Genomic DNA, 27,962 nt, shown 5'->3' with positions numbered 1-27,962 from the left:
TTTGAATCTTAAAAACAGTTTTGATCTAAATCTTGGAAAGGATAACCGAGCCCTTTGCAGAAGAAGCTGTGAAGCTGGATGTTACCGAAATTGCTTCTTTTCAATATAGAATTTGTTGACCATTAACACCAGCCATACTAAATGAGAATTCAAAAAATATTTGGCCAAAATTGCATTTTATTATTGAATTTTGATTAGTAGCCATCACAAATTTGGCAGTTGGCAGTTGGAAAATAAGTTTGAAAAACGCATCTCAACAGAACACAATACATTGAGAAGTATACTTTTTTATTCCATAAATAAAGGGTCGGGTTTTAAAGTCTAGTCTCCAAAGAAGGAAGTGAAGTACATGTTAATTATAAATATTTGTTTTTGTATCCAATTCCATCGCACTCCACTATAACGGCACCATCACTTTGTTCTGATGTATAGAACTTCGCCTGTGCAAAATTTAACAAAACTTAAAATCAAATTTCCGTAAACCATAAATGCAGAGTTTTACCTTCGTCATACTTTCAACAATGTAGATGGCCGTTTTCGTGTGAAGGGTTAAAGGTGAAGTTCGAATTCTGCTTCGGCCATCAGCTAGAGCCATGTAGATGATAAGCTGATCCTGCAGAGTCGGAAAATGTTATTGTTTATTGCTGAACTATTTACATATAAAGTTTCTAAAAGAATCAAATAACGACATCGTTTTTTTTTCATAATGGACACATCACAGAAATTATCAAATTTGTAAAAAAACGAGATGTATGGAAGAAATAATAAAAACACTATTTGAAACATAGTGTTCAACTAGTTAACACTGAGCATTTCAGAAAAAAAGTAATTTTTCGAATTCCCGGATTGATATTTGTATTAATATACCTGAGTGTGTGAATCAACACATGCTTGATATTGTAAACAACCTAAAATTTCATTGGCAGCTTTCTCTCCAGTAACATTCGCTTTCTCATTTCTTGATCCCAGGGCTGAACCACCAATTATGCACCCCGTTGATGACAGACAGCCTAATCTGAAAAAGAAACAATTGACAAAGTTATTTAGAAGTGAAGCAGCTCGTTTCGACGCGAACGTATCAACCCCCTCAGGGCGACCCGTTAAGGATCGCTGACGTACTTAATGGGTCGCTTATGATACTGGGAGTGACGTCCCCGAGGTGTCCGAGCAAATAGTTCTCATTTCCTAGCTAACATAATACCTGCGTCCTAGACACACTGTCGTGAGACCCTGGTCGGGTAGTGTGCTTTTTGAACCGGCAAGGGCTAAAATACCCGGCGAGACATCGGGATGCACCAACAAAGCAGAAGACTCGCAAAGTGATGCGGCACCTGAGACAGAGGCGGAAAACCAGATAGTACCACGTAGCACTGTTATTGCGAAAAGAAGCACAGTGAAAACTGCTGAAATTGATCAGTTGGCTTCGAATATAAATGGGAGCGTAGTCGACTATTCTTGCGAAAGCCCAAGAGGAAAGGCTTATCCAAAAATGCGTGGTAGTTGTGAAGCGTATGCGATCTGCGACGTTCCTCCAGAAAAACATCAGCAAAGGAGTAAACGGACTAATTGAGCTGGAGGAGCTCCTGTATCGAATTTCGTACTACAGGCGGACATTGAGAGTAACAGAAGATACGCGAAAAGCAGAAGCAACCGTCCCCTCCCTCTGGGGGGAAAACGAAAGGAAAAGGGGGCATCTGAAGGAAAGTTCACTCAGTTACTATCCAGGGCTCAAAAGAAAAAAGCGAAGAGGGACAAGAGGCAGCAAAACACCGAGAAACACCTCTACCTAAAATTAAGGCGGATACGAAGGGTGGAGCACCAAAAGAAAAGCTTAGCTAAATCGCTTATACGAGCAAGGCCGAAGATGTAAAATAGTTAAGGGACTACTGGGAGAGAAAGTTTTGGTTTCTAGCCTAGAACCCACGTGCTCTCTGGAAATCCCAGACCTTGACTGCCTCACCGAAAAGAACGAGGAAGAACAGGCCAACAACCGCGAATGTCCGCAGATAGACAATATCCGGATTGGTATCACCTCCGCGAAGTTCCGACGCTAAAAACACGCTGTAGCTGCCACGAAGCTTCTTACAACGGGAAAATCAGAATTGGTTGGATAATATGTAGGATACGAATCCTGGCCGCCCCAACCAAATGCTGCAGATTTTTAGATTATGGGCACACGTCTGCAACCTGCCGGGGACCTGCCATAAGTGCAACGTTCCGCAGATGCGTTCAGGCATGCAATAAAGCGAATAATTGCGAAAATAAAACTTGCATTCTATGCAGGAATCGGGCTTGGCGCGGTCAGTTTTCAGAGCAGAACAACTACAGATCAGTATGCACCGGAGTGCAATCGCTTACGAGTTGCTAGCGTAATTCGCTGCGGAGATAAAAGCTGATCTAGTGCTCATCAGTGAACAGTATCGAAACAAGGACCCAGTTTTATGGCACCCCGCTACCATCTGGGTTTCGCATTGAATCCACCTTAGGGTTCTTGTCCAAGGCCGAGGGGATGGCTTTGACTAGACTCGGTGTTTAGGGGTAACGTTTTTCACTGTCTAACACCAAATGAGAGGATGCCGGCGAGAACAGGGCTTTTAGTTTTAAACAACGGATCCATCCCAACATTCCGGCATCCAGGCTACGAGGGAAGCATTCCCGACGTTTCCCGAATCACTGGTGGACGGTTGGTGAATACTGGAAGACTTTTCGGCAAGCAGTCATCAATATATTACCTTCGAAGTGGTTGACACAAACTCTCGGTATGCGTCATCCCAGCGCTTTTTTGCGAAAGTGAACACTGGGAGGTTTGTCGAAACTCTTGGGAGTTGGTGAGGCATTTAGTTGGAATGGAAGAACAGGTTTGATGTTTAAAAGCAAATTCAAATCAAAGAAGAAATACTTCAAATACGAGCAAGAGAAAACTCGCTCGTCTTCAAAGCGTGTATGATTGGATGACTGCAAACCACACTAACTTCTAGCTTGGAGGTCTGCCTTATTAGTCAACTGCGGGCACCATGACCGAAACTAAACTAAAACAAACAATAAGAATGATATACTTGAGTAACATTTGTTCCATCTGAATAGCTATGAAAGTTGCGCAACTGCATGGCAACTTAGAAGCATTCTACAAAATACGTTCCGAAAGCAATAAGAACATTGAAGTCTTGCAGCTTATCCCTTTAAAATGAAACTTGCCAACCTCATAGAACATATTTAACGTTATCTTGCTTAATATTTCCACTTCGACGCTTATAATTTGCATTTGTATTCCGTGTTCGATTGAATAACGACACTCACCGTTGCTAATAATACCAAATATCGCCTATCATCAGACTTTTTCTAAAATATGAATCGATTTTCTAGCAAATACTTTGTCACAGCGCTTTTACACGTAGTTTTTATGGCAATCGGAAGATGATTACACGCAGGGGGAGTAAATCTAGGCGCCCCGAAATGTTACCGGAACACAAATTTCACCTAAAAATTAAAAACCAGAGATTTCATTGAGATTCAACATTGTATCACTGATCTCGACCCTATGAATAACTACTATAACTTTGTTAGCATGTCTATTTAGAGGCATTGAGGTGGTCTCATCCAACTCGTCGGTCGAGGTCACGCGGATAACAAAATCCCACTGGCTACAACTGTCATTGATACTCCAATTCACCAAACTCCCCTTCACGCTTTTCTCCTGTGCCATAGTATTTGGCACCAACAAATTTTAAAACTGCCTAGAAAGATCATGCTGTACTTGGGTAAACTCGAAATTCTGTTCTTTGGATGTTGTGTAGCCGTTGCCTAAAATCTTCATGGAATGCACCTTGGACACCTGAAGACCATCTTAAACAATTCTACTAGACTAATATAAGTTCAGAAAATCCAAGACGAAATTTGGAAAAATAATTAATATATTACTTCTGCCCGACCGAGTTGCCAACAGGCATAAAGCCAAAGAACTTAATACAACCCAAAGGATTCGTCGGTTCCTAAGAAACATTAAATTAAAGAGCAAAACAATGTATCTTTCAAAAACAATACAAGAAAACTAAGAGTATTGTTTTTATACCAAGCCACTAATGTGGAACCCGTCATCGGCTCTCAATTGTACCAATTTGGTCCTCTTATTGAAGCAGAATGACGAAGTGGAGACGTGTTTCCGAAAAGTACTTGGAAATTTAACTGCTAAGTGCAAACAGTGCAAACGACACAAAAAAAAAACACATTCCATCGACTGACTCGAAGTTTGAGAGGCAATACCACAACAGGGCTCGCATAGGAAGCTCCGTCTAGTCGTCTATCAGCAATAAGCAAGGCACCAAAACCCCATGTGACAACGACACGATTGACTATTTTCTCGACCACAGCGATTTGCTCAACGGCGACTATATCTCCAGGCTTATTAATTTCTTATTGCTTCATACCTAATTTTTGGCTAACCTTTCAAATTTTACATCCATTTGTCAGAATAGTTGAATATATCTGTATAATAAAAAATTTGTTCAAGCAACTTTTAGGAGTACTTACACAAGCCCCGAACAATTTCCCTCGGCCACATCTGGTTCTTCTTTATATGAAAAGATGTTATATCTTATCGATTCCCTTTGTTGATTATCACATCCTTGTAGCAGTCGTCTGGCTGCACTACGCATATTATTCGCCATCTGATTGCGGAAACAAAACGCATTAAAGACTCATTAAAACATTTTTTTTCCTTGATTGAATCTGCTGTAGATCCTCATCTTACCTGTAAAGGCAACGAACCGGCAACAAAACACCATCCGAAGAATTCTTGTATCCTCCCAAACTCTGTAATATTACATGGTAAGATGGTTTTCACAGGCTGCACTGTAATTTCACAATGTCCACCGCCTTTGGGGAAGTACCTATTGAAGAATATGCTTTACTTCGTTTGTCCAATCTACTGAATTAGCATCATTTCTTACCCACGTTTGAACAATTCGAAATCAAATGTTACATTCATCTTTTCTAAATTCGGCCGGAGGATTTCTGTCACGTAATCAATCTGTAAGTAGCAGATGAATTAAATTATATTTTAATAAGTAACACGAAAGTGGAGTGCTTCTCCTTATTTGGTTCATCTATGAACAGAGTATGAAGTTGAGAGAGAAAGGCACCAATTGCTAGTTTGCAAGAAGGAAAGTTATAGAGAATTATTTCAAGAAGTAAGTTGAAAATTCCAAATGAAACAACTAGACCAACACGACTCATCCGAACATGGATTATACGATAATGGCAGGTGGATGCCGGATAATTACAATATGTTCATTGCACATACTGATAATGAGCCTCATTTAACAATATTGAACCTTATAGCGCAACAGTTTGACATGGAGATAAAAACCTATTTCGAAAGTGGATACTTTTCATAGTAAGGTCCGCATTCCAAAGTAGTGTTATCATTAACATGTGGCGCAGCAGGGTCAATTCGTCTGACAGATGCCACCACCGGCTTTCTCCGTGGCGGAGAAGGTTTTGACATCTGTTTAGAAGAAATTGTCAGTTCTCAATCGCTGACCGAGTCGATAACTTTCATTTTCATTTCATTAGAATTAAATTTCCTTGTCCTTGGAACAACCCCCCGAGAGGAATTTGCTGCCAGCCCCGCGGAGCTGATATACGGGGACAACCCAAGGCCCCAAGTGATCGGGTCTCACAGACTCTGGATTACTTCGTCTGCTGAGAGACAACCTCCTCCGCCTTAAAACCACATCTCCCACTCGACACACATCCACACCTGCCTATGCTCCCAGGGAAGTGGACTCGTGCACGCACGTCCTGGGCAAGACGGATGCTGTCCGGAAGCCGCTGCAGCCTCCATAGAAAGGCCCGTACCGTGCTCTCGAGCGGGGAGAACATTTCTTTCAGCTCGAGATCGGGGGACACAGGAGGGATGTCTCTTTGTCCAGGCTGAAGCCCTTTTGCGCCCCAAATCAACGTCGCGTTCGCTGAAACCTTTAGGTTTCATCTGGGGGCGGAGTGATGTGGCGCAGCAGGATTAGCAACATTCGAAATTTATTAATTCGACTGACATTTATATTTATAAGTTTATATTTCTAACGTAGATAAGCCACTTGCCGTGAATTTCGCAACAGTTTCGCGAAATTCTATCCTTTGTTTCTCGACACAAGAAGAAAAGTATACACTCAAAGTCTTCCCTGCTTGTCATAATAAGCGACTAAAAGGGATAGAAATTTGTTGCCAGCAACCTGCAAATTTTGAAACGTTACTGCCTCCGAAACGTCAACAAAACCTCGGAAAAGGACTGACCTCACGCCGAAGACCTTTAGCTTTCGAAAACGGATTATGATTGGTTTCTGGAATATGCGCACGCTCCTCGACAACGGTAGCGAGGGTCTTCAGAATGCTCGCTTTCTCCAACTTGAGTAGGAATACCAACGATTTAAGCGGGACATTCTGGATCTAAGCGAAGTAAGATGGTGGGACTCTGGAGAATGCTCTTCTTCCTCTTGCGGCAACGTGCTTTTATTCTTTGGAAAACCAAATGATAGCAGACGAGAATCCGTTGCCGGGTTGCTTCTGACAGCTACCGCAAGGCGCGCTCTCTGGAAGCCGGTTTCTGACAGACTTCTAGCTGCAAGATTCCGGGTCAGGTTAAGGAGCACCACAATTGTACAATACTATGCACCAATGGGGACTTCCGATATAGTGGAGAAGAATGCTTTCTACGAGCAATTACACGCAGTTCAGGAGAGGCTGTGATGGGTGATTTATATGCTAAGGTGGGCTCTAACATGTGATGGGAAAACACGTTCTTTGCGATTGCAACGACATGGAAGGTCCGTGAATTTTTGCAACACCGCTTCGTCATTGGTGGCACATTGTTCGAGCATATAGGTTGCCATAAGGTCAGTTGGATTTCAACTGACCAACATCGTACGAGCAATCATATCGACCACTTCGCGATCAACAGTAGATTTAGGAGTTGTCCAGTACTTGTATGACCCAGCTGTCGCTTGACAGTGGGAGAGCTATCTTGCTAATCGGACGGCAGATATATTGAGCAACCCCTCTGAAAATATTGATAAACATTGGGCTATTAAATATATTCATTTCTCAGCCACATCCCGAAATGACATAAGATAAGACTGACTAGCCTGACCCTGACCAATGTGCGAGGTGAGATAAAAGCAGTTGGATCACTCTCAAGACCATTCGACATCAACAACGGTCTACGACAAGGGGATGCCCTATCATGCGTCCTCTTTAACGTGGCCCTCGAGAAAGTGATCCGTGATGCTGAGGTAAATGCAAGAGGTACGATCCTCTTTGAGTCCACCCAACTACTGGCCTATGCCGACGATATTGACATCATGGGAAGAACCACCCGAGACGTACAATAGTGCCTTCATCCAGATCGAGCAGGTGACAATTGACGCGAATTGTAAGTCTGGGGACTTGTTAGCACTTATGAAGGGAACAAGTGGTTCCCGAAATATCGGTATTTGCAAGAATAAATATCTACTCCAACGAAAAAGAAACAAGTTTTTTATTATTTCAGATAATAGTCATTATCAGAGCTACATATGATGGCCCAAAATGTCACGTGCTGCACGAAAGTGAAATTTCGGAAAATTTTGAGGTGGAAAAGGGAGGCTGCCACCGATATTATTTCTTATTGTTATCGGTGACGGAAGACGTGGAGAAATTCAATGGGCAATGATATCTATGCTCAAACATTTCATCTACGTTGATGGCATTTCTTTGCTCTCTCATTGGGTCATATACCTTGGCCACACGGTACTGAATTTGGAAAGACAAACAAGTAGAGTTGGATTGAAGATAAACACTATAAAAAACAATCTCAAGCAATCTCCCTATCTGCATGAATGGACAGATCATCGAAGGCGTCGATCAATTTGTATATCTAGGAAGTGTGGTTTCTGCCGACGACTAGCAATTAGTTATCTCAACACCAAGATCAGGTAAGTAGTCATACACCTTCAACTTTGCTTCTTGCATCATTGGATGGATTGGATTTTACATACAAGATAACCGATAAGCGAGGACGAGAGAAGGTGTTACAAGCATGCAGAGAATGTGTACCAACAGCCATTTTTAACCTTTTTCTCTTGAACATTTTTGATGGTTTGTATTCAGAGTTCAGCCATCAGCACCGAGATTTTTTCGGCTCTAAAACGAGGATTTAAATCTCCTTAATTATAAAAAACCACAGCCAGCTTCGTTCTCAAATTATTCAAACTGGTTTGATCCAGGCCATGTTGGCTCCCAACAGCAAAGTTTTACCCTTTACATTTACGCAGCCGAATGGAGAAATTTGAGTTGCTGTCGCCAGGTAAAAATCGATGCGAAAAAACGAATTCTCTGTGTATAATGTGCACGTCAAAGGAGGGAGGCCTTGCTTGAAGGCAGCCTCATCAGTGTACTCAAAATGGAGAAGCCATCGCGAAAACCTTGGCTTCATTCCAGTCTAAAATTCTTTTTCAACAGGCACTCCAGGTGGATGATAAATTGTCCCTCTTACATTTTGCTATCCTTCTTTTTCGCCTCCGTGTCAATATTCGTATGGTTGACACAAGCTTCGTTGAGATCCCTCTCGCTGATTTGATCACTTCTCAACACACCGATCCTAGTCGCCACGAGTAACGTATTGCCGCTCTCATAAGGTTCTGCCGCATCCAGTATCTTTCTGTTTGGCGAGTCCTTAAGGCTGCAGTCCCCCCGCTCACAGTTATTTCATCAACTTATCAGCGAGAGCTCCCATAATTATTCAAGAAGAATGTTTTTAATATGGTTCACTTGGAAGATTTATCGGTGTCAAGGATATCCCTACAAAGAAGCTTCTTAAAGAGGTTCAACATAGGGAGTTTTTGTGTCGATCTCTACTGCCGTCAAATCATCTCCATTCAAAGTTTATTTAGGTCATATTTTGTGCGATAATTCTTAATACAAACCACGTTACCTGTGGTGCCATTGCGGCATTAGTTCCTCCTTTCAGATCCAGCGTTGTGGTACTCCTCCCGAAAAGTGCCACTGGCAATCCAACTTGTAGTAAAAGCGCAACACTCCTGTAAATACAACATCCATAACATGTCTAGTTGCAGCTCAACTACTAGCTAAATACCCTGCAGTTCCCGTGTCTACATTAAACTTCCCAGAAGTGATGTCGCCCGGATGGAATTCCAGCTCGGTCGATCCCATGACATCACCCTTCGCAGTGGCATTGCACATGGACTTCAACAACTGGACGCCTGAATTTGGGAGGATGATGAAATAGATTTCATGACTCAGTTCATAACTTTCGAAACGTTTTTCCTTCATATCAAATACCATGCAAATGCTGAGCTGACAGGCCTGGCTTCGGGCGACCGGCACGAATCTTTGAAACTCGAATTGGAGTTTTAAGGAGGCAGCTCATACTGAGCGCAATTCGGAGTATTTGGCCACCCTAAAATTGAAGATTCCTTATTAAGTTCTTTTATGATTATAACAGAAATTACCCCTTCCAATATGCTCCCGTCTATTTCGATCATTGTGGATATTGCAAGACCGAACTTCAAATACGCGTCCTCCAGTAACTCCACCTGCAGCCGGGAAAAAATCAATTGACGTTTGGCATCAAAACATTGCTTGAGTGCTGTCAGAAGGTTCTTTCGTTCCCTTCGAATTTGTATTTGATTGCAGCGGGTTTTCAATATTTCTGACAGCGGGATTATAGATTTTAGTTAATCCCATGTACTGATCCTTTCATTATAATCCTCTTCTCTCTGTAAAAGCGTTTACTCATATCTTGTTACAAAATCCTCAGTCATAATTCGATCTGAATTGAAATTGTGCCAAGAATAGTTTCAAATAAATGCACGACGATAAGAAAAAATTCTACGCCACTGGCCCTCATCTGATTGTCAAGTACAAGTCACTTGTCATTTCATTCTCAACAAAACGACATAACCTGGGCCGGAGTTTAACAACAAAAACCTACGTCCGACGATGATGGGCTGAAGTTATTTTTGTACAAAAGTGCGTTTCTCAAATAATTTACATAATAATATCATTTAAAACTGCACAAAGTGTTCGACACGGCGGCCGTTAACACGATAAGCAATAAAATCCGATGCGACTGTGATACAGTGAAGTGAGTTAGGAAGGAAGAAACGTTTTGTGTGTGGAGCATGAAAACTGAAAGTGATCGTAAAGATGCAGGAAACACGTCAGAACAATGAAACCTTCAAGTTGTTGCAGCTATCGGACGACTCCAAGAGTCTGTCGGACTTGGAGCTACCGGAAATCACCACACAGCGGAAGCGGAAAGTGAGGCGGTAAGTGTTCAAGTCGAAATTTTGTTGTTGATAGAATAAAATCGGGAAAATATGCATCTCGGCGGCTAGCTTATAGTTGAGCCCCAAGTATTTTGTGTGAGATCTTATCTGTTATCATCTTATCATCGCGAAAGAATGCTCTTGCCGTATTTATTGTTTGTTTGCCCCGTTTTCCTCTTGATTCATCTTGAGCTGATAAGATTTGACTTTGCCTATGCAATTAGAGAGAGCTCGCTTGGTCACAAGATATTTGTTATAAACAATTTGGCCTTGAATCTCGGTTAGTGGCCGTAGAACGATCGATTCCTTTCGCTAGTAGACCATGTAATTGTCAATGGTTCATGATAGATTTCTGATAAAAACACATTTGCCTAGACAAGACTTGATTGCTGGCGAAGTTAAAATAAGCGAACTTCCGTCTATTCTATGCGTTACTGATCCATAGGATGGTTTCTCCTCCCACTATGGTGATGCACAAGATCTGCTGAAAAATACGTAATCGAACTTATTCTTACTGGCAGTATCTTGCGGAAAAAAACGGGATTACGTAATGCAATTAACCGGGCAAATGGGTTTAGCACTTAAATACGAAATAAAAATTTATGTATTTATTCATAATTCCCGAGTTGTCACAGCATTGACTAATGATGGAATGCTAAATGACAATGAACTCTAAGTAACTTGACCAAACTTCCAAATTTAAAGGATTTTTTGTCGTAAGTTGTGTGAGGTAAATCTGCCAAAATTCGATACACAAGCAAAACAGGACCTCCCGCAAATTCTTCGTCACACCTGATTGGGTCCCTTCTATGGACGAAAATCGTGCTCCTTTCAGGGCTGCCTTAATCCGGGGAACAAAAAGAAGTTTGCTGGGGTGACGTCAGGACTATAGGAGGGATGGGACCACGTTGACACCTGGTGTTTGGGCAGGAAGTCGCTAACTAGTAATCTAAGTAGTGAGCAGCGTTAACTGTCAGTCCTTGATGAGCAAACTCTTTATGGACCATCATCATCATCATCAACGGTGCAACAACCGATATCCGGTCTAGGCCTGCCTTAATTAGGAACTCCCGGCATCCCGGTTTTGCGCCGAGGTCAACCAATTCGATATCCCTAAAACCTGTTTGGCGTCCTGACCTACGCCATCTCAGGCAGGTTTGGCTCGTCTTCTTTTTCTACCATAGATATTGCCCTTATAGACTTTCCGGGCTGGATCATCTTCATCCATGTGGATTAAGTGACCCGCCCACCGCAACCTGTTGAGCCGGATTTTATCCACAACTCATAGATTTCGTCGTTATGTAGGCTGCGGAATCGTCCATTCTCATGTAGGGGGCCAAAAATTCTTGGGAGGATTCTTCTCTTGAATGCGGCCAAGAGTTCGCAACTCTTCTTGCTAAGAACCCAACTTTCAGAGGAATACATGAGGACTGGCAAAATCATCGTCTTGTACAGTAAGAGCTTCGAACCTATGGTGAGACGTTTCGAGCGGAACAGTTTTTATAAGCTGTTGGCTAACAACAACCGTGCGTGGATTTCATCATCATAACTGTTATCAGTTGTGATTTGCGACCCTAGATACAAGTAATTATCAACGGTCTCAAAGTTGTAGTCTCCTATGTTTATTTTTCCCATTTAACCAGTGCGGTTTGATGTTGTTGGTTGGTTGGTTCTTGGTGCTGACGTTGCCACCATATGCTTTGTCTTGCCTTCATTGATGTGCAGCCCAAGATCTCGCATTAATCACCGCCTGCTCGATATGGATGAAGGCAGTTTGTACGTCTCGGGTCGTTCTTCCAATGATGTCGACATTGTCAGCATAGGCCAGTAGTTGGGTGGACTTAAAGAGGATCGTACTTCTTGCATTTACCTCAGCATCACGGATCACTTTCTCAAGGGCCAGGTTAAAGAGGACGCATGATCCCTTGTCATCCCCTTGTCGTAGACCGTTGTTGATGTCGAATGGTCTTGAGAGTGATCCTGCTGCTTTGATCTGGTCTCGCACATTGGTCAGGGTCAGCCTAGTCAGTCTTATCAGTTTCGTCGGGATCCCGAATTCTCTCATGGCCGTGTACAGTTTTATCGCAGAGAGAAAATCTGATCTGTTGTTGATTTGCCTGGAGTGAAGCCTCTTTGGTATGGGCCAATGATGTTCTGGGGGTATGGGGCTATCCGACCTAGCAAGATAGCGGAGAATATCTTATAGATGGTACTCAGCAACGTGATACCTCTATAATTGCTGCACTGTGTGATATCTCCCTTCGATGTATGAGAGAGATAATGCTTCTTTGCCAGTCATCAGCCATTCATTCGTTGTCCCACACCTTGAGCACAAGTTGATGAACCACTTGGTGTAATTGGTCGCCTCCATATTTAACCAATTCGGCTGTAATACCATCGGCTCCTGGCGACTTATGGTTTTTAAACCGATGAATTACACGGACTGTTTCTTCTATGCTTGTTGGTGGCAGTATTTGTCCGTCGTCTTCAGTTGGCGGGACCTCCAACTCGCCGATGTACTGGTTGTTCAGTAGTTCATCAAAGTACTCAACCCATCGCTCCAATATGCCCATTCTGTCGGAAATCAGATTTCCCTCTTTGTCTCGGCAGGATGAACATCGAGGTGTGTAAGGCTTCATCCTGCTGACTTGTTGGTAAAACTTCCGCGCCTGGTGCGGTTGCTCCCTGTACTTTGCGAATTTACAGACCTGTTGGTTCTCCCTTTTTCCGTCTGTGAAGTCGCTTCTCGGATCGCCGTAGTTCGTGATAAGTCTCCGCGTTCTTTGAGAATGAAGCATTACTCAGTATGCACCATTCTTCCGTTCCGCTGCTAGCTTACATTCAGCGTCAAAACAGCCGTTCCGACTCTTTTTGCGGCTGGGGCGATACGGAAAGTAATATCCGAGTTGGCGGAGCAGTCCATCTGACAATTGCAGAGTTTGAAAAGAGTATTTAGTCTTGATATGACTATCACGAGCACTTCTTTTCGATTTAAAGCGTAACATGTTTCTGTTCACTTATAATAATACTTTCACAATGGATGCGATTTAAGATAAAAATCTTCTTTCGATTTCAATTCTCACCCCTCAAATATCATTTAAGTTGTATGTCTCGTGTTCACTCCTTCGAGGAAGGAAGTTGCACCGAATCAAATGCAATGTTGTAATCAATTTCCATGTTTATTATCTAAAACAGAACGCAATAAACTATTCAAAAACGAAATTGAAAATATGAAACTGAAAAGTTGTTAACGGATTATCTCAAGTTCGCGTTCATTGAAAATCTAAATGTCAAATCATTTTTTACTTTCCATTGTTTTTTTCGAGCCATCAGGGCCTACTCCACCGCGGAGAACACCGGTCGAGATAAATTTCGAATGTTGTTAACCCTGCTGCGCCACATCATTCCGCCTCCAGACGAAACCTAGGGATTTCAGCGACTGAAATCGGAACTGGGTTCCCCATCATTCAGTGAAGCGAACGTGGCGTTGATTTGGGGAGCAAACGGGCTTCAGCCTGGATAAGGAAACAGCCTTTTTATGTTCCCTGATCTCGAGCTGGAAGAAGTGCTCTCTCCGCTCGAGAACACGGTACGGGCCTTCGTAAGGAGGCTGCAGCGGCTTCCGGACGGCATCCGTCCTGACTAGGACGTTCGTGCACGTGTCCAGCTCCTTGGGAGCGCAGGCAGGTGCGGCTGTGTGTCGGGTGGGAGGTGTAGTTTTCAGGCGGTGGAGGTTGTCTCTCAGTAGACCCAGCAGCCCAGAATCTGTGAGACCCGATCTCCCATATACCAGCTCCGCGGGGCTGGCAGCAATTCCTCTCGGCGGGTGGTTCACAGGCCAAGTAGGACGAAAGGAAAGACTTGAGTCCAGGACGGATCGTCGCGGGCCATAATGTTGGATTTCAGCGTCCGGTGCCAACGCTCTAGCATGCCATTGAATTGCGGGTGGTATGCAGTAGTCCACTGGCGTTTGAATCCCAGGAGTTTGTCTAACTCTGAAAGTCAGTGATAATCACTGCAGGGACGCCTAAGCGAGGGATCCATTATCGACAGAAGGCTTCGACACAATATTGCGCCGTAATGTCCTTCAGAGGAGCCCACTTCTTTCCTTACATGCCTGGTGACCTTACACTGCTGGCATGCGATGCACTCTCTGGCCCAAGAGTTGACGTCCTTATTCATGGATGGCCAGAAGTATGTTTTGGTGACTAGCCGATTTGTCGTGCTGATGCCTGGATGTGCTAAGTCGTGAACCGCGTGAAACACTTCCTTGCGAAAGGTGGCCGAAATGTATGGCCGGGGTCTCTTTTCCAAGTATTTGCAGCAGAGAGAGAGGTTCGAGCCGAAGATGGGCAACCCCCGAATATTGTATTTGGGTTTGGATTTGAGGCTCTGAAGCACTGCGTCATCCTCCTGCGCCTTGACGATAGCCGAGAAGTCGAGTGAGGCGGGGATGTTCACCTCGGAGACACGTGACACAGCGTCAGCAACTATGTTGTCCTTGCGGGACACGTGCTGTATATCGGAATGAACTGGCTTATAAAGCTCAGGTGTCGAGGCTGGCCAGGGGAAGCTTTGTCGGACTTTTGTTTCAAAGCATATGTGAGAGGCTTATGGTCCGTGAACACTGTGAACGGCCTGCCATCTAGGGAGAAACGGAAGTATTTAATGCTCAATACGCGGCGAGTAGTTCTCGATCGTAGGTGCTGTAGTTCCGTTGAGCGGGGTTCAACTGTTTAGAGAAAAAGCTCAACGGCTGCCAGACTTGATTCACCTTTTGGTGAAGAGCAGCACCTACTGCGCTGTCAGAGGCATCAACAAAAACGGTTAGGGGTGCATCTTGTCGAGGGAATGCCAAGAGTGTAGCATCAGCCAGTTGTTGTCAGGATTTGTGAAACGCGCGGACAGCCTCTTCAGACTACACAATCTCTCGTGTGTCTTTTGTTTTGGGGCCAGAAAAGTACGCGTTCAAAACGGACTAGCGTTGGGCGGCCTTGGGCAGGAAACGACGATAGAAATTTAGCATGCCCAAGAAACTCTGCAACTCCTTCACGGTTTTAGGACGCTTGGAAGCTTGTGATCGCTTGCACCTTGTCTAGGTCAGGCTGTATGCCGTCAGGGGAAACGGAAGTGGCCGAGGAATCTCTCCTCCTCCAGTGATGTTTAGGACTAAACTGGCCTGAAGAAGACATTGAAAAATGCACTCGAGATGGGCTAAATGCTCAGACTCTGAGCAAGAAGCGACCAGAACATCATCCAAATACACGAAACAGAAGTCAAGGTTTCGCAGGACCGAGTGAATAACCCTTTGAAAGGTTTGCGCCGCATTGCACAGCCCGAAAGTCATCCGTGTGAACTCGAAGAGTCCAAAGGGTATGCATATTGCCGTCTTTGGAATGTCTTCTGGAGCAACAGGGATTTGGTGATAGGCCTTAGTTAAATCCAAGGTTGAAAAGATGCGGCAGTTTACGAAATGATGCGCAAAGTCGTGGAATGGGATATCGGTCAGGAACAGTCTGTGCGTTTAGCCTTCTATAATCTCCACAGGGGCGCCATTCGCCGTTTGGCTTAGGGACCATATGGAGTGGGGAAGACCAACAGCTGTCTGAAGGTCTGCAGATATCCTGTTGCATAAGTTGCTCGAATTCTTTTCGGGCAATACCCAACTTCTGGGGTGGTAGAGGTCGCACCTTTGAGAAGATAGGTGAACCAGTGTTGTTAATGTGGTGCTGCGCATTGTGCTTCACTGGGTTAGAGAGACTACATTCAGTAATGAGAGTCAGTAATGTCCTCCAAAAGTACGGAAAGATTGCTGTTGGGGTGAGATAAGATTCTGCCTGACGAATTAAGGTTGGTTATGGAGTCTATAAGGGACTTGTTCTGCAAGTCCACTAGCAACCCATAGTGACACAAGAAGTCTGTGCCTAAAATGGGGAAGCTGACCTCCGCCAGGATGAATCGCCACGGGAACTTCCTACGCAAGCCAAGACTCACGTGGACTTGCCTGTACCCGTAGGTGTTAATGCGCGAGGAATTTGCCGCCGCAATTTTAAGGGTCCCGGGAATAGCCGACGGTGCCGGGGTATGGGAAGAACTGAAACCTCTACACCAGTATCAACCAGATAACTGCGCCTGCAGAGAGAGTCACAAATCGTTAGACGACGTGGCGTCCCAACGACCTGCTACCCGATCGCCCTTTTCGAGCAGTAGACCGCGAACGAGCTCGTGACCTGCCGCCCGAACGCTGAGCGTCCAGCGTCGCCCTCATCTCCGCCATGCTGGCCGCAAGAGCAAAGGGGAGCGAAATATGACACTAGGTCGAAACACTACAGAGCAACTGGGTTGCCATGATGCAATTACTGCTATTGAGTAGCCATGTGTTCGAGACTTGGTAAAGAAAAGGCAGCCGAAAATGTAGATGGTGGGCTTGACTTTGAGGTCCCTAACCGTTTTCCTGTGTTTCTCTCGCTTAAAGGATGCGCCTCTGAACTTCTGCTCTTATAATAGCGGAGATTTCCAGGTTCGCATCATGCAAGAAGTTTAGTTGTTGTAAAAGGGCGTAGGTACTCTCATGGGTGACCATGTTTCGCCCAAAAGCCACATGATACGGGGAAGCCCCTATTGGGACATGTTTTTTTGGGAACAGTTGATGGATGACAACTTGTTGTTCGAATCTCTTTGATCAGGCGCAGCCAATAGTGAGCAATTTATTAGGAAGTATAAAACAGTGTAAATATGTCGAATAACACACTGGCTCAGAAGATCGTTGGTTGATATTATCGCAGTTTCACGGGGAATGGACTCAGAACCAAAAGCGTCGGTTTTCAGGAAATAATAGATGCTGGGATCAAATTTGTGTCGAAGCGCCTCAACACGAGCGACAGTCCAGGATTCGAGGTGTCTAAGATTGCGGTGGCAATAGGATTGTGTGGCCCTCTTTCCCAGGGGATCGAGTTTTTAAGGAACGCACGGTGGAGCACTGTGGCTTCATGATTTTAGGAGCTGTCGGTTCTGATGGGTGTAGCTTTCTCCAATAATAAAAATACTTAGCTTTTCCTACTACAAAATTGTAACTTCCGAAATACGCTCGCCGTTCGTAACAAGATCATCCAGGATGAACTCTTGGCGTGTTTTATAGTCGGATCTTCGACCTTCGATCTCGGCACCATGATCATCGTTTATATCGGGATTGCAGACTGTTCTTTAGAATATAGAAAGCTGATCCTGATTTTCATCTAAAAATTAACACATTTCTGGTTGAATGGATACACAAACAAAACCGTAATTGTACTCTCTTGAACTAATTATCATATTTATCGCCAGTTTATTAATTTGCTCTGTCATTATAAAGCCTGCGCAATTTCTGTTTTGTATCTCATCATTGAAATTATAGATAACAGGTCATCTTATCTCGTCCACTCCTAGACTGAACTGTATAGAAATCGTATTTCATGTGTTTTTCGCGCTTCAAACATACTACTATCTTCACTTATATTAGCCTCTATTACGGGTTATCAGCGTCCACTTAGTGGAGGTGTAAGTTCTTTCTTGGGATACTAAAGACATTCCCTAAAGACCTACGCGGCCCCAGAAAGCAAGACAACCTAGATATACTCAGCTTGGCTTTGTCAATTAAGCTTTCCAAATGACACTTCATATATTTAAATGTTAAAAAATGTCGCTTACAACGACATTAAAACGCAAATTAATGAACTTATTACACTCAATACCAACGCCTTTCTTGGAAATCTTATCAATCAACTCCTTCCATTTATTAGACAAGGTTTCATTTTCTCATGATGTCAAAATAATTGGTGGGGACAGTTCTGCAGAAAGTACAGGCGATGTAATGAATGGTTCCACGGGGAGACGTTAAGCTCGATGGCTCAACTTTGGGTTTGAAAGCATTTACGGCGGAGATAAGTTTGTTTTGTTAGACAGGACATTTCGTATCCATATGACAGGTGATTAACCATTTCATCCACAAGAGAATTGTAATGAGGTGCTCCTTGAGTTAGTCGTAATCCGGGATGAAAAGTACATAATTAAAGTTCGTAAACTGAATATCGAAAAATGTATGGTCACGCTTTTCGTCACGTGGTGTATGGAACAGGAGGCGTTCTTATTTCCAGTAATTTTTGCTTTGCTGATTAATGCAATGGTGAGTGAACTCACTTTTGTGTCGGGTTCTACACTATACTTGTCGAACTTTCGATGTGCACTAAAACAGCTCGTTGTCGAAGGAGTTTATCAATCGGCCTCCATGTTTCCAAAATTAGCCAGTTCATGCCCTTTTCGGTCGCACTGAACCACTTCATTTTCGCCAAAGATAAAACTATCCTTCTCCGGCAAGCTGTTCCAACATATCTGAGACTCACGAAACAAGGTAGTTTCTAACTTTTCTTATTGAACTTGGAGTGTTGATTACGAGCACAATTGCCAATGACCAAAGTTGAAGTTTGCATATTTTTTATCAAACTTTAAAGCCGTATTTTCAGATAATAATAATAATAATCGTTGGCGCAACAATCCATGTTGGATCAGGGCCTTGAAGTGTGTTAGAGCACTTCATTCAAGACCGTAACGGTACACTAGGAGGCAATGTGGTCAGCATTGCGCTCGCCCAAGATTATTACCCTGATGTGACTCAGGTACTCATTCACAGCTGAGTCGACTGGTGTCCGACGTCAAATCACGATACAAATTCCACTGCCACCAATGTGATTTGAACCGCGACCTTCCGTATGACAGCCTTGCGCTCTAACCACTCAGCTATCGGGAGCATTTTCAGATAATCTACTTAAACAAGGCAAGCCCAACTTGGTATTCGAATCCCCTCAGTGGAATCAGTGGAAAAACTTTTAATTATGGCCTTCAGTTGTACCATCATTTCATTGACTTCAAGGCCGCCTATTATAGCACAGCCAGGACAAAATTGTTCACGGCCATGAAATTTCGGTATCCCGATGAAATTATTATTACCCTGGTCAATGTGTAAGACCAGACAAAAGTAACAGGATCACTCTCGAGACTATTCACCACAAACAACGGTCTAAATAAAGGGGATGATAATGATGATGAAGGCGAAATACATGGTGCAGCACCAAAAACAAAGACAACAATCACATCAAATAACAATCAGTGAAAATCTTGACTGTTGTGGATTATAACTTTGAATCCGTAGAAAATTTCTTCTTTCTAGGCTTGAAAATCCCTTTAAAAGGATGGACGATTCCGTAGTCTACATAATGATGAAATTTATGAGCGGTATCACGATCGTTTAGTCCAGTTCAATAAGCTGAAGGGGCAGGTCACCCAGTTCGTATAGATGAGGATAATCCAACGGGGGTGTCTATATCTATGGTAGAAAAAGAAGTCATAATAGGCCCTGCCTGACAGTTGCTAAAGATTGGTGGACTTTGGCGTAAAACCGGGATAATTGAGCTCCTCATCCACTATGCTGAAGGATCTGCCTGCTCTCTCACCCGGTTACCGCTCTGAGTTTGTAAAGAGAGGCAAATAAGATTGAAAATAAACACCAACAAATCAAACCAAATTTCTCGTCCTAAGTAGAGTTGGACTAAAGATAACACCAACAAAACCAAAGTTCTCAGTCTGATGGGTCATCGCACTCTCCCTATCTGTCGACGGTGGCACCAAACTGGATGTTGTCCGACATATTAACAGCACTAGATCGGCTTCGCTACCTTACCTAAAATTTGAAAATGCAGCTATCTCAACACCAAAGTCATTTGAAATTGTTGTGTGCTAATATTTTTTCTGCGTTGCTATATGGGAGTAGCATATCGAAAGTGTTCCAGCAAACGGGTGAAATAGAAACGTTTGCGAGAAACCAGCAGAGATTTCTCCCATCAAGGTAATGCAGTTTTTGGTAACGTTAACAAAAGGATGTTGGGGTGAATTTTAAGTTGAGGGGATTGCTGCTAAAAATACGAGACACATCGCTACTCGGGGTATGAGTTTTGCGGATCATAGTTAAATTTTGAAAGTTATTTGGTAGCCTGTAGTTTAATAAATGAACTTAATTCGGAGCCTCTACTCTTCAGTATCTGCAGTAACAGATAACTCTGCGGGTAGACCGTCAAGCCCAGCGTCTTTACTCCGTTTGAGTGCATTGATGGCCGAAATGATTTCTCTTCTGTTTGGAGGAACAGTCCGTATCCGAATGTTACGGTGACTAGCCATTTCATCCGCAAGAAAGGAACTTCAGCGGGTGTGATAAGATTAAGAACCATGGAGAAATGTTCTTCCCACCCTATCAGTTGCTCATCATCGTGGATGAGAAGTTGATCGTTAACATCTTTCACAGGACCATGAAAAGATTTGCGGCCACATACAAACTCTTTCTCGTTGTGGCATTCATCCGAAATAATTCCAATCTACGGCATCTTCCGCTTCCCCCTAGCAATACCAAATTCTCTTTTGTCATGGCATACACTACACTGAACTTCTCGGGATTTCGTTCGGTATCGGAGTTCGAGCGGGTCACGCCCGCCATCAGTTGCAGCGGTCAGTAGAGCCTTCAATATCTTCTTTTCATCGATCCGCTTCCACGATTTCGCAGTCAGCCAGATCTTATGACACCCCTTCGGAACGTGACTGACAACCTGTGTAGCACCCGAAAAATCAGTATTCTCAGGCGGGTTACTCAGTATATCTGTCGTTTGATCAGTAAAATAGCTCTACTACTGTCGAACGACAACTGAATCATACAAGCGGTCAATGTTGAGCTCTTCAAGCTTGCGAGAAATGGCGGACGCAACATGCTAGCGAACGTAGCGACCATCACATGGTGGTGATCCCTTCCGAGGCCGATGTCAGTGTCTCTCTCGTTACGCACATTCAGAAAACAACTCTTAAATCTACTGCTAATCGCGAAGTGGTTGATCTCAGTTGAAACCCAACTGACCTTATGGCAGGTTCTGTGCTCAAACAATGTGCCACCAATGACGAGGTGGTGGAAGTTGCAGAAATTCAAGAACCCTCCAGCACTACCGTTGCGAGTAAAACTATTGAAAGAAAAAGTTTCCGGTTTTATTATAGATTTATCGTGGTTGGTTACCGTTGCGATAGCCAAGACTGTGTTTCTCCATCAAATGTTCGAGCACACCTTGGCATTCAGACCACCCATCAATCACAATTTCACCTCAGGAAGCCTTCCCTGAACTACGTTTAATTGTTCGTAGAAAGCATCATTCTCCACTATATTGAAAGTCTCTGTGGGTGCATAGCATTGTACAATTGGCTCCTTAACCTGGAAAACTTGCAGTTAAAAATCTGTCAAAAATCCGCTCCCAGGTCAAGAGAGTGCACCTTGCGGTAGCCGTCAGATGCTACCTGACACCGGATTCACGTCTGCTACCACTTGGCTTTTCAGAGTACAAACGCACATTGCGTAATAGGGAGAGGATTACTCCCCAGAGTCCCATCATCTTACTTCGCTTAGGCCCAGAATTCCCAGCTTATATGGTTGGAATTCCCGCTAAAATTGGAAAAAACGGGCATTCTGTGACCCTCGCTATCGTTGTCGAGGAACGTGTATACACTCCAGAAAGCAGTCATAGTCCATTTACGATAGCCAAAGGTCTTCGGTGTGAGATAAGTCCCTTTCCAAAACGTTGTTGACTTTTTTGTAGCAATAAAGTTTCAAAATTTGTAAGTTGCTAGCACACATTTTCTGGGAGACGTGATAGTGATAGTGTTCCGTATACCTGGTTAGTCTCTGTCCTACATTTGTATCGCTTAAACCTGAAATTAATACGATTTCGGTGGCAATCATGGGAGGGCGGTATACTACCATGTCAGTATGCTCATCTGAGAGTAACAACACCTCGTAAATAGACTGCTGTGTACATTTCCTTCCACGCCTGGGGCGTGGTTAAGGTGCGAAGTATAATATCATCACCAGGGTAACTCACTACGCACTTATTTCTATAGCAAAAAACAGATAGATCTTCCATTTGGCGCTGTTTGTAAGGCAGATTTCGGACTGACTCCACTTAACTTGCAAGATCGATCTTCCAATCCCCTGAGTAGGGTGAAGTCAAACCAGGAGCGGATCGATGAGTGATGAGTTACAAGCAATCCACGTGAATTGTCTCTGGATGTTGATCTCCATTTGTCAAACAGATTTCTCTGAGCTGAGGATCTGCTCATTGAGATGGAGGGATTTAACACATGTGCGCTATCCAGAATGGACTCGTCGCCATCTGTGTTTCGGCATAGAAGCAGTGGAACATTTCATTTCATTTCTAACTGCAATGGGATAGCAGACAGCCATAATGCCCTTATCCCTCAAAATATCAATATTGAGTGGCAATCGACAAAAAGAAGGTGGTTATGCTTCCCATAATATTGTTAGCTACAGCTATTGTATTTACTTCTCTCACGGCTGCCCTAGATGTCCTGAGAATTTCGCATACTATGCAAAACTGCACCATTCTGTACACGGGCTCGATATTGTGAGGGTTCTCAACATTTTTTTTCAATAACCTACCACTGACCACCATGACTAAAAGCCCTTCAGTTCAGACATCAGCCGAAATTGTGATAACGTGAATGTAGCCTACGACGTAGGAACATTTTATTTCAAACCCGTAACGGTGCGCAAAAGGACAACATAAAAGGATCAAGATACTCTTGGGTGGGGAACGGAAAAGAGCGACGGAAGGAAGAGATAGCGACCTTCACTGGAAGAATGCTCCTTGCTAAAGTGGTGCAGCAGAAGACAGAATGCGATATAAGGGAGAAGTTACTGAGTAGGAGGGGGTACCAGAAAGATGAGCAGCAACAGTCCCAAATTATATATATATTTCAATAGTTGGCTCAAAAAGAATTCATCCGCTGTAAACGCTACTTACTTCCTTTGCCTCCTCATCGATATAATTATTGTTCCCATGAACTTTGCAGGTGATCTAAAATATACTCAACAAAATATTTAACGCGGCACTTCTTCTCTAAATTTTTTGGCAATTTGCCGCTAAAAATTTGAATATTATGATTGATGTTGGCGCTTTCCGGTGGCATTCTGTAAACTTTTTTTCTCGTTATATTTCAATCATTTTCTATTACTTTAAGAGTTCACCAACTGCGCTTAGATAAATATTTGCGATCTTATCTATAATTAAGAAGCTTCCAGCAAAATTCTGTTGTGCTCAGCGCCCCACATATGCTCTATGGCTCAGGGGTACGAAGCTGCTTACTAAAGGCAACGACTCACTTCTATACGAGTAGAACTATAAAATACATCAAAGAACTACTATAGAAATGGAAAGTCCCCAGGGAGATATTCAACTGAATAAGGTGCGGTTTTTATCTTATCGTTTCGAGTTGTATTTATGATCAAGTAATAAAGAACATGTCAATACTGAGACAACACAAAACCTTTTCCATGCGCAGGAGATATTAATCTGATCAAGGTAAGTTAATTTTGTTACACAGTATTGACATCAATCATGGGTGTGGATTTTATCAAATATTACACTATCAAAAACAGAGTGCGTCATCAATTAAGTACAGTAGCCCTAAAGACTTTTCATTATGCGATGAATGCGTAAAATTCTTGGATTAGTATGTATTATATATTTGCCGTTGCTACATAAAATATGATCCCAGCATTCATATATTTTTGAATTTGTTTTTAGAAACGAAGTACTCTTTAAGACGAATCCTTATCGCTGCCAATTTATTGCCAAATTATGAATCAATGGTAAAAGAATTTTTCAGAAAACAACAAACAGCAAACATGTAGCGAAAAAAGTTGATTTGTTATGGGACTATTTGTCTTGCTTTAAAGTAGATAAAAGACCCGATAGAGGGCATATGTTCTAAATTCGAACAGAACTCCGTTTTGAACGGTTTTGTGTTCATCTTATGTGAGAAATTCTCTATGCACGATTTTCCATTCATACATAGCTAAGAAAACAAAATACTACGTCATATCTTGTCAAACGCCAAGATATGTACATACAAATAAACGACATAAATACTATTTTCATCCTAAATAGATCTAACGCATCTTCACGCATTTCCACTTCACTCCGTGCGCAAAAGCATACATCCATACATACATGTTATGTACGTAAATTAAAAACCCCTGGTAACCAGGTACACACATGTCTATTAAATTGGTTGCTCTCCGCAAGCTTTATTAATATATACAGGACTCGAATTGGAGGACTTCACCATAGAACACAAACAAGTCGGGAAACCGGAAGCTGGAGCTTCAGGTATGAAAGGTTTTGTGTATTTCCTTTATAAAGACATTTGTCCCATTTGGACGTAACACGTAATATATGCACGTTATGTGAGAAAATATCCACTTTCGCGCGTGATATTGACATTCAAAGTCTTGAATTTTAATAATAGTTGTAATAGTAATAGTGCGATTTCCACCAAACTTGGTAGGATCATGCTCTATGTTATATCCTATATTGTTGCTATAATGGACTTAGGGGGGGTTTTACAGCCAATTTTTAAAAATTGTAGTAATATAAAAAAAAATTATAAAAATTATTAACTTTATTTGAACAGAAGACTAGGCACCATATAGTGGCAGCCTCTTGTTTTTTTTTCCAGATTTTTCGGTTGAATAGTTTCTGAAAATGGGTCCGTTAAAGAAATGATCAATTTCGACCTCCCGCACTCCCCACTTTTCCAACAAATGTCAAAACTAAGACCGGCTTCGGAGATTTCTAAACAAGATCTTTCATTTGATACCCCACATGACTATATTTGTGAAAAAAAAAAGGTTTACATCCCTCTTTTGCATGTATGGGGACCCCCTTCCTTAAATTCAATGTAGAATTATGTAACATACTGTATGCTCGAGCGTTCACAGTTCCCACCTTTTCACCAAATTTGGTGTGAATCGCTACAACCGTCTCCGAGAAAAATGCGCGTGGCGAACAGACAGATAATAAACCGATTTTAATAAGGATTGTGAAAATAGGGTAGGCTGTGTAGAAGCAATAGCTTTTCAAGTCCATACATAATGTAGAAATTTTCTTTCAAGAAGTGAATCTCTCTCTTTCATTATGAAAAAAAAAATTCAACATAATTTTATCTTTATCCAAATTGTGTATTAGTGGTAGTTAAAAACAAGTCGGAAAACGGAAGCTCGGCGCTTCAATTATGAAAGGTTTTGTTAGAAAACGGAAGCTCTGCGCTTCTGTTGTGAAAGGTTTTGTTACACGATGGTTTCACTTATATATAACTCGTAGTGTACATACAGTGAATATACCTGATATTCAATTCGACTTGTACTGGCATTTTATCGCTTAGCAAGTATTTATTTGACGCGAATGGAAGAACTTTGACGTATTATTACTACTATACTATATGTCAATAATAGTACGATTTTCATCAAATTTTACAGTATGATGCTTCCTATCAAAGCCTATCATACTGCGAAATTTTACGGATCTACGGAGAACTTAAGGGGAGTTCGCAGTCAATTTTCAAAATATAAAAGCAATTTATTTAAAGAGATATGTTTTTTGCTATCATTTCGAGATCTAGATACCATATGCGCAAACTACCATAATTATTTTCAGATTTTCCGGTTGGGTAGTTTCTGAGAATGGGTCTATGAAGTAATTGACCCTTTTCGCCCCTTTTTATGAAAATGTTCGAAATATCATAACTACCCGCTATTGTCAAACAATAGGAGAATCTTTACTGAAATTACGTATTACTTCCAATAACATTCGGGGTGATATCTTTGCATAATTTATTTTAGAAATAACTCCTCCTAAGGGCCTTAGGATGTCGCATCGCCCTCCTTACATTGCATTTCTGGATGTAGTGAAAGCATTTGACCGTGTGCAACACGAACTCATATAGTATGCTCTACAACCCCACTTAATGCTGCTTCTCACGGAATTTCTCCATGAGTAACCGCGCAGGATGTATTCCACAGTTCTTGACAAACCCAGCTTGGTTCACTGTTTTTCGAATCATGTCGAGAATACGGTTATCGAGAATGGCTTCAAAAATCTTCAGGATGTGGGACAGCAGCCGGATCCGGTAATTTGAGATTCTGCTCCACTGCCTTTATTTTTCCATAATGGAACGGTCGTGCTTTATTGTCAGTCAGATGATGTTCCACCTTCTCCAATAGTCCAATTAAAAAACTCACTGAGCCACAGTGTTGGGACCCTGCTCTTTGCTTTCTAAAGCACAGATGCGATGTTGTCAGGTCCTTTTGCTTCCCTCCATTTCATTTGTTTGATTGCTTCCTTAACTTCAGAATCGCTGACAATTACGTCTTTGTGGTTTTAGGTAGGTACCTGTCTCGGGGACTTAATCTACAACGGTACCAATCTATACCGAGGGCATGGCATTCATGCTGGTGGATACAAGACTTACCTAAATCTCTACTGAACTAAGGAGTACGGCACCCGTCTCTGTTCACTTGAACGTAACCAACAACCCCCATGAAGCTCCCACTAGGGGGCCAACCGCAACATCCGAGCTGAACGCACATACAACAGGAATTTTCCGGAGGTATGTGAACCCAGGGGCTATCCCGGTTCCCATGGTACCAGTATATCCTTGGTAAGGTGTAGTGACCTATTGCCACTTCAGATGAGTCCCCGTGCAGACTCGAGTCTGATCACCCTAATTAGGCCTTTGGAGCATTCGCCTAGTGCATCACGGCCAGCAAACCAGTGTGATACAGCGTCTCCCAGTGCTACCACTATGGAGGTTCTCCTCGGCCACTTGGTTTTGTTTCGGCCGACAGGGTTGCCGCCCCCTCTGAGCACCAGTATCGCTAACAGGTGGAATTGGTCCAAATGTGGCAGTACTTTCGGAAGTGAAGAGTGAGCACATACTTTCATTGAAATATGCTCGTAATATGTCTGCCATTTGTCCGCCGCTCCTTGATCGCTAAGCAAAGTATCGTTCTTGTCATTAGCGCAACAGCAGTGTTCGATATCCTGTGTCCTCTGGTATTGGCTTATGACAAATTGATACAAATATCTCTCGCCGTCTTCAGTGTTGAATTTATTGTAAATATCTTTGTAATGGACCACTCGGGTAACGGCGATCGCTTTCTTTGCTTTCCGGGTGGCATTCTTGTAAATTTGCCAATTGGCCAGTGCTTTATCGACGAGAAATTTATTGTAGAGGCGTTTCTTTTCACGGACCTTCATTTGAATATCATCATTCCAAAACCAAGTATTTCGGCTTACCAGGCTTGATGACCCCAAGGTTGTATAGGCTTTTTGGATCGTGTTTATAACTTGATTTCACGATTCATCGACTTTTGTAGTGGTTGACAATCCATCATTTTCTCACTTTTCTCAAAAAATCGTCATCATTTTTTTTCGCTGCGGGCCAATGCGTTCCTCTCGTTCTTTTTTCGGTGGCTTGATTTATAAGAAAGCAGTCAACGGCCGATGTTGAGGTGCGATGGTCTCATTGAGACCGGGTTTGGAATTAATGACGGTGATAAAATATCGGCGATTTATGAGGATATGGTCGATTTGCGTTTACTGTTCTCCCTATAAAAGATTTGAAGATGAGACGTTCGTTTGATAAATCGTGCATTGATAAGTGCGTGAGTATCGTAAAATCGACTATACATTCGTCGACCTTATTGTATGCTCCAAACCA

At 42.7% G+C, this 27,962-nt stretch overlaps 2 protein-coding genes across 2 annotated transcripts in view; one reads left to right on the top strand and one right to left on the bottom strand.

Annotated features, from left to right (window-relative positions):
- Positions 1-228: 228 nt before the first annotated feature.
- Positions 229-9,790, bottom strand: LOC119647123 (RNA 3'-terminal phosphate cyclase). The gene is made up of 11 exons (XM_038047909.1): positions 9,787-9,790; positions 9,504-9,703; positions 9,334-9,451; positions 9,128-9,254; positions 8,966-9,071; positions 4,947-5,026; positions 4,748-4,886; positions 4,528-4,664; positions 868-1,015; positions 503-613; positions 229-440 (listed from the first exon to the last, which is right to left on the bottom strand). Exons 1-11 carry the CDS (start codon positions 9,788-9,790, stop codon positions 357-359), a joined length of 1,254 nt encoding a protein of 417 aa, XP_037903837.1. The 3' UTR covers positions 229-356.
- A 132-nt stretch (positions 9,791-9,922) lies between these two features.
- The window catches only part of LOC119661315 (bridging integrator 2), a 30,419-nt gene continuing 12,379 nt past the window's right edge, over positions 9,923-27,962 (top strand). The window contains exon 1 of the mRNA XM_038070608.1: positions 9,923-10,322. Coding sequence (XP_037926536.1) covers positions 10,201-10,322 — 122 coding nt within the window. The 5' untranslated portion in view covers positions 9,923-10,200. The remainder of the gene's footprint in view (positions 10,323-27,962) is intronic.

This window comes from Hermetia illucens, chromosome 1 (genome assembly GCF_905115235.1).
Source record: "Hermetia illucens chromosome 1, iHerIll2.2.curated.20191125, whole genome shotgun sequence".
NCBI lineage: Eukaryota > Metazoa > Arthropoda > Insecta > Diptera > Stratiomyidae > Hermetia > Hermetia illucens.
Note: the sequence above shows the minus strand (reverse complement) of the source record. Positions and strands in the feature narration are given on the sequence as shown.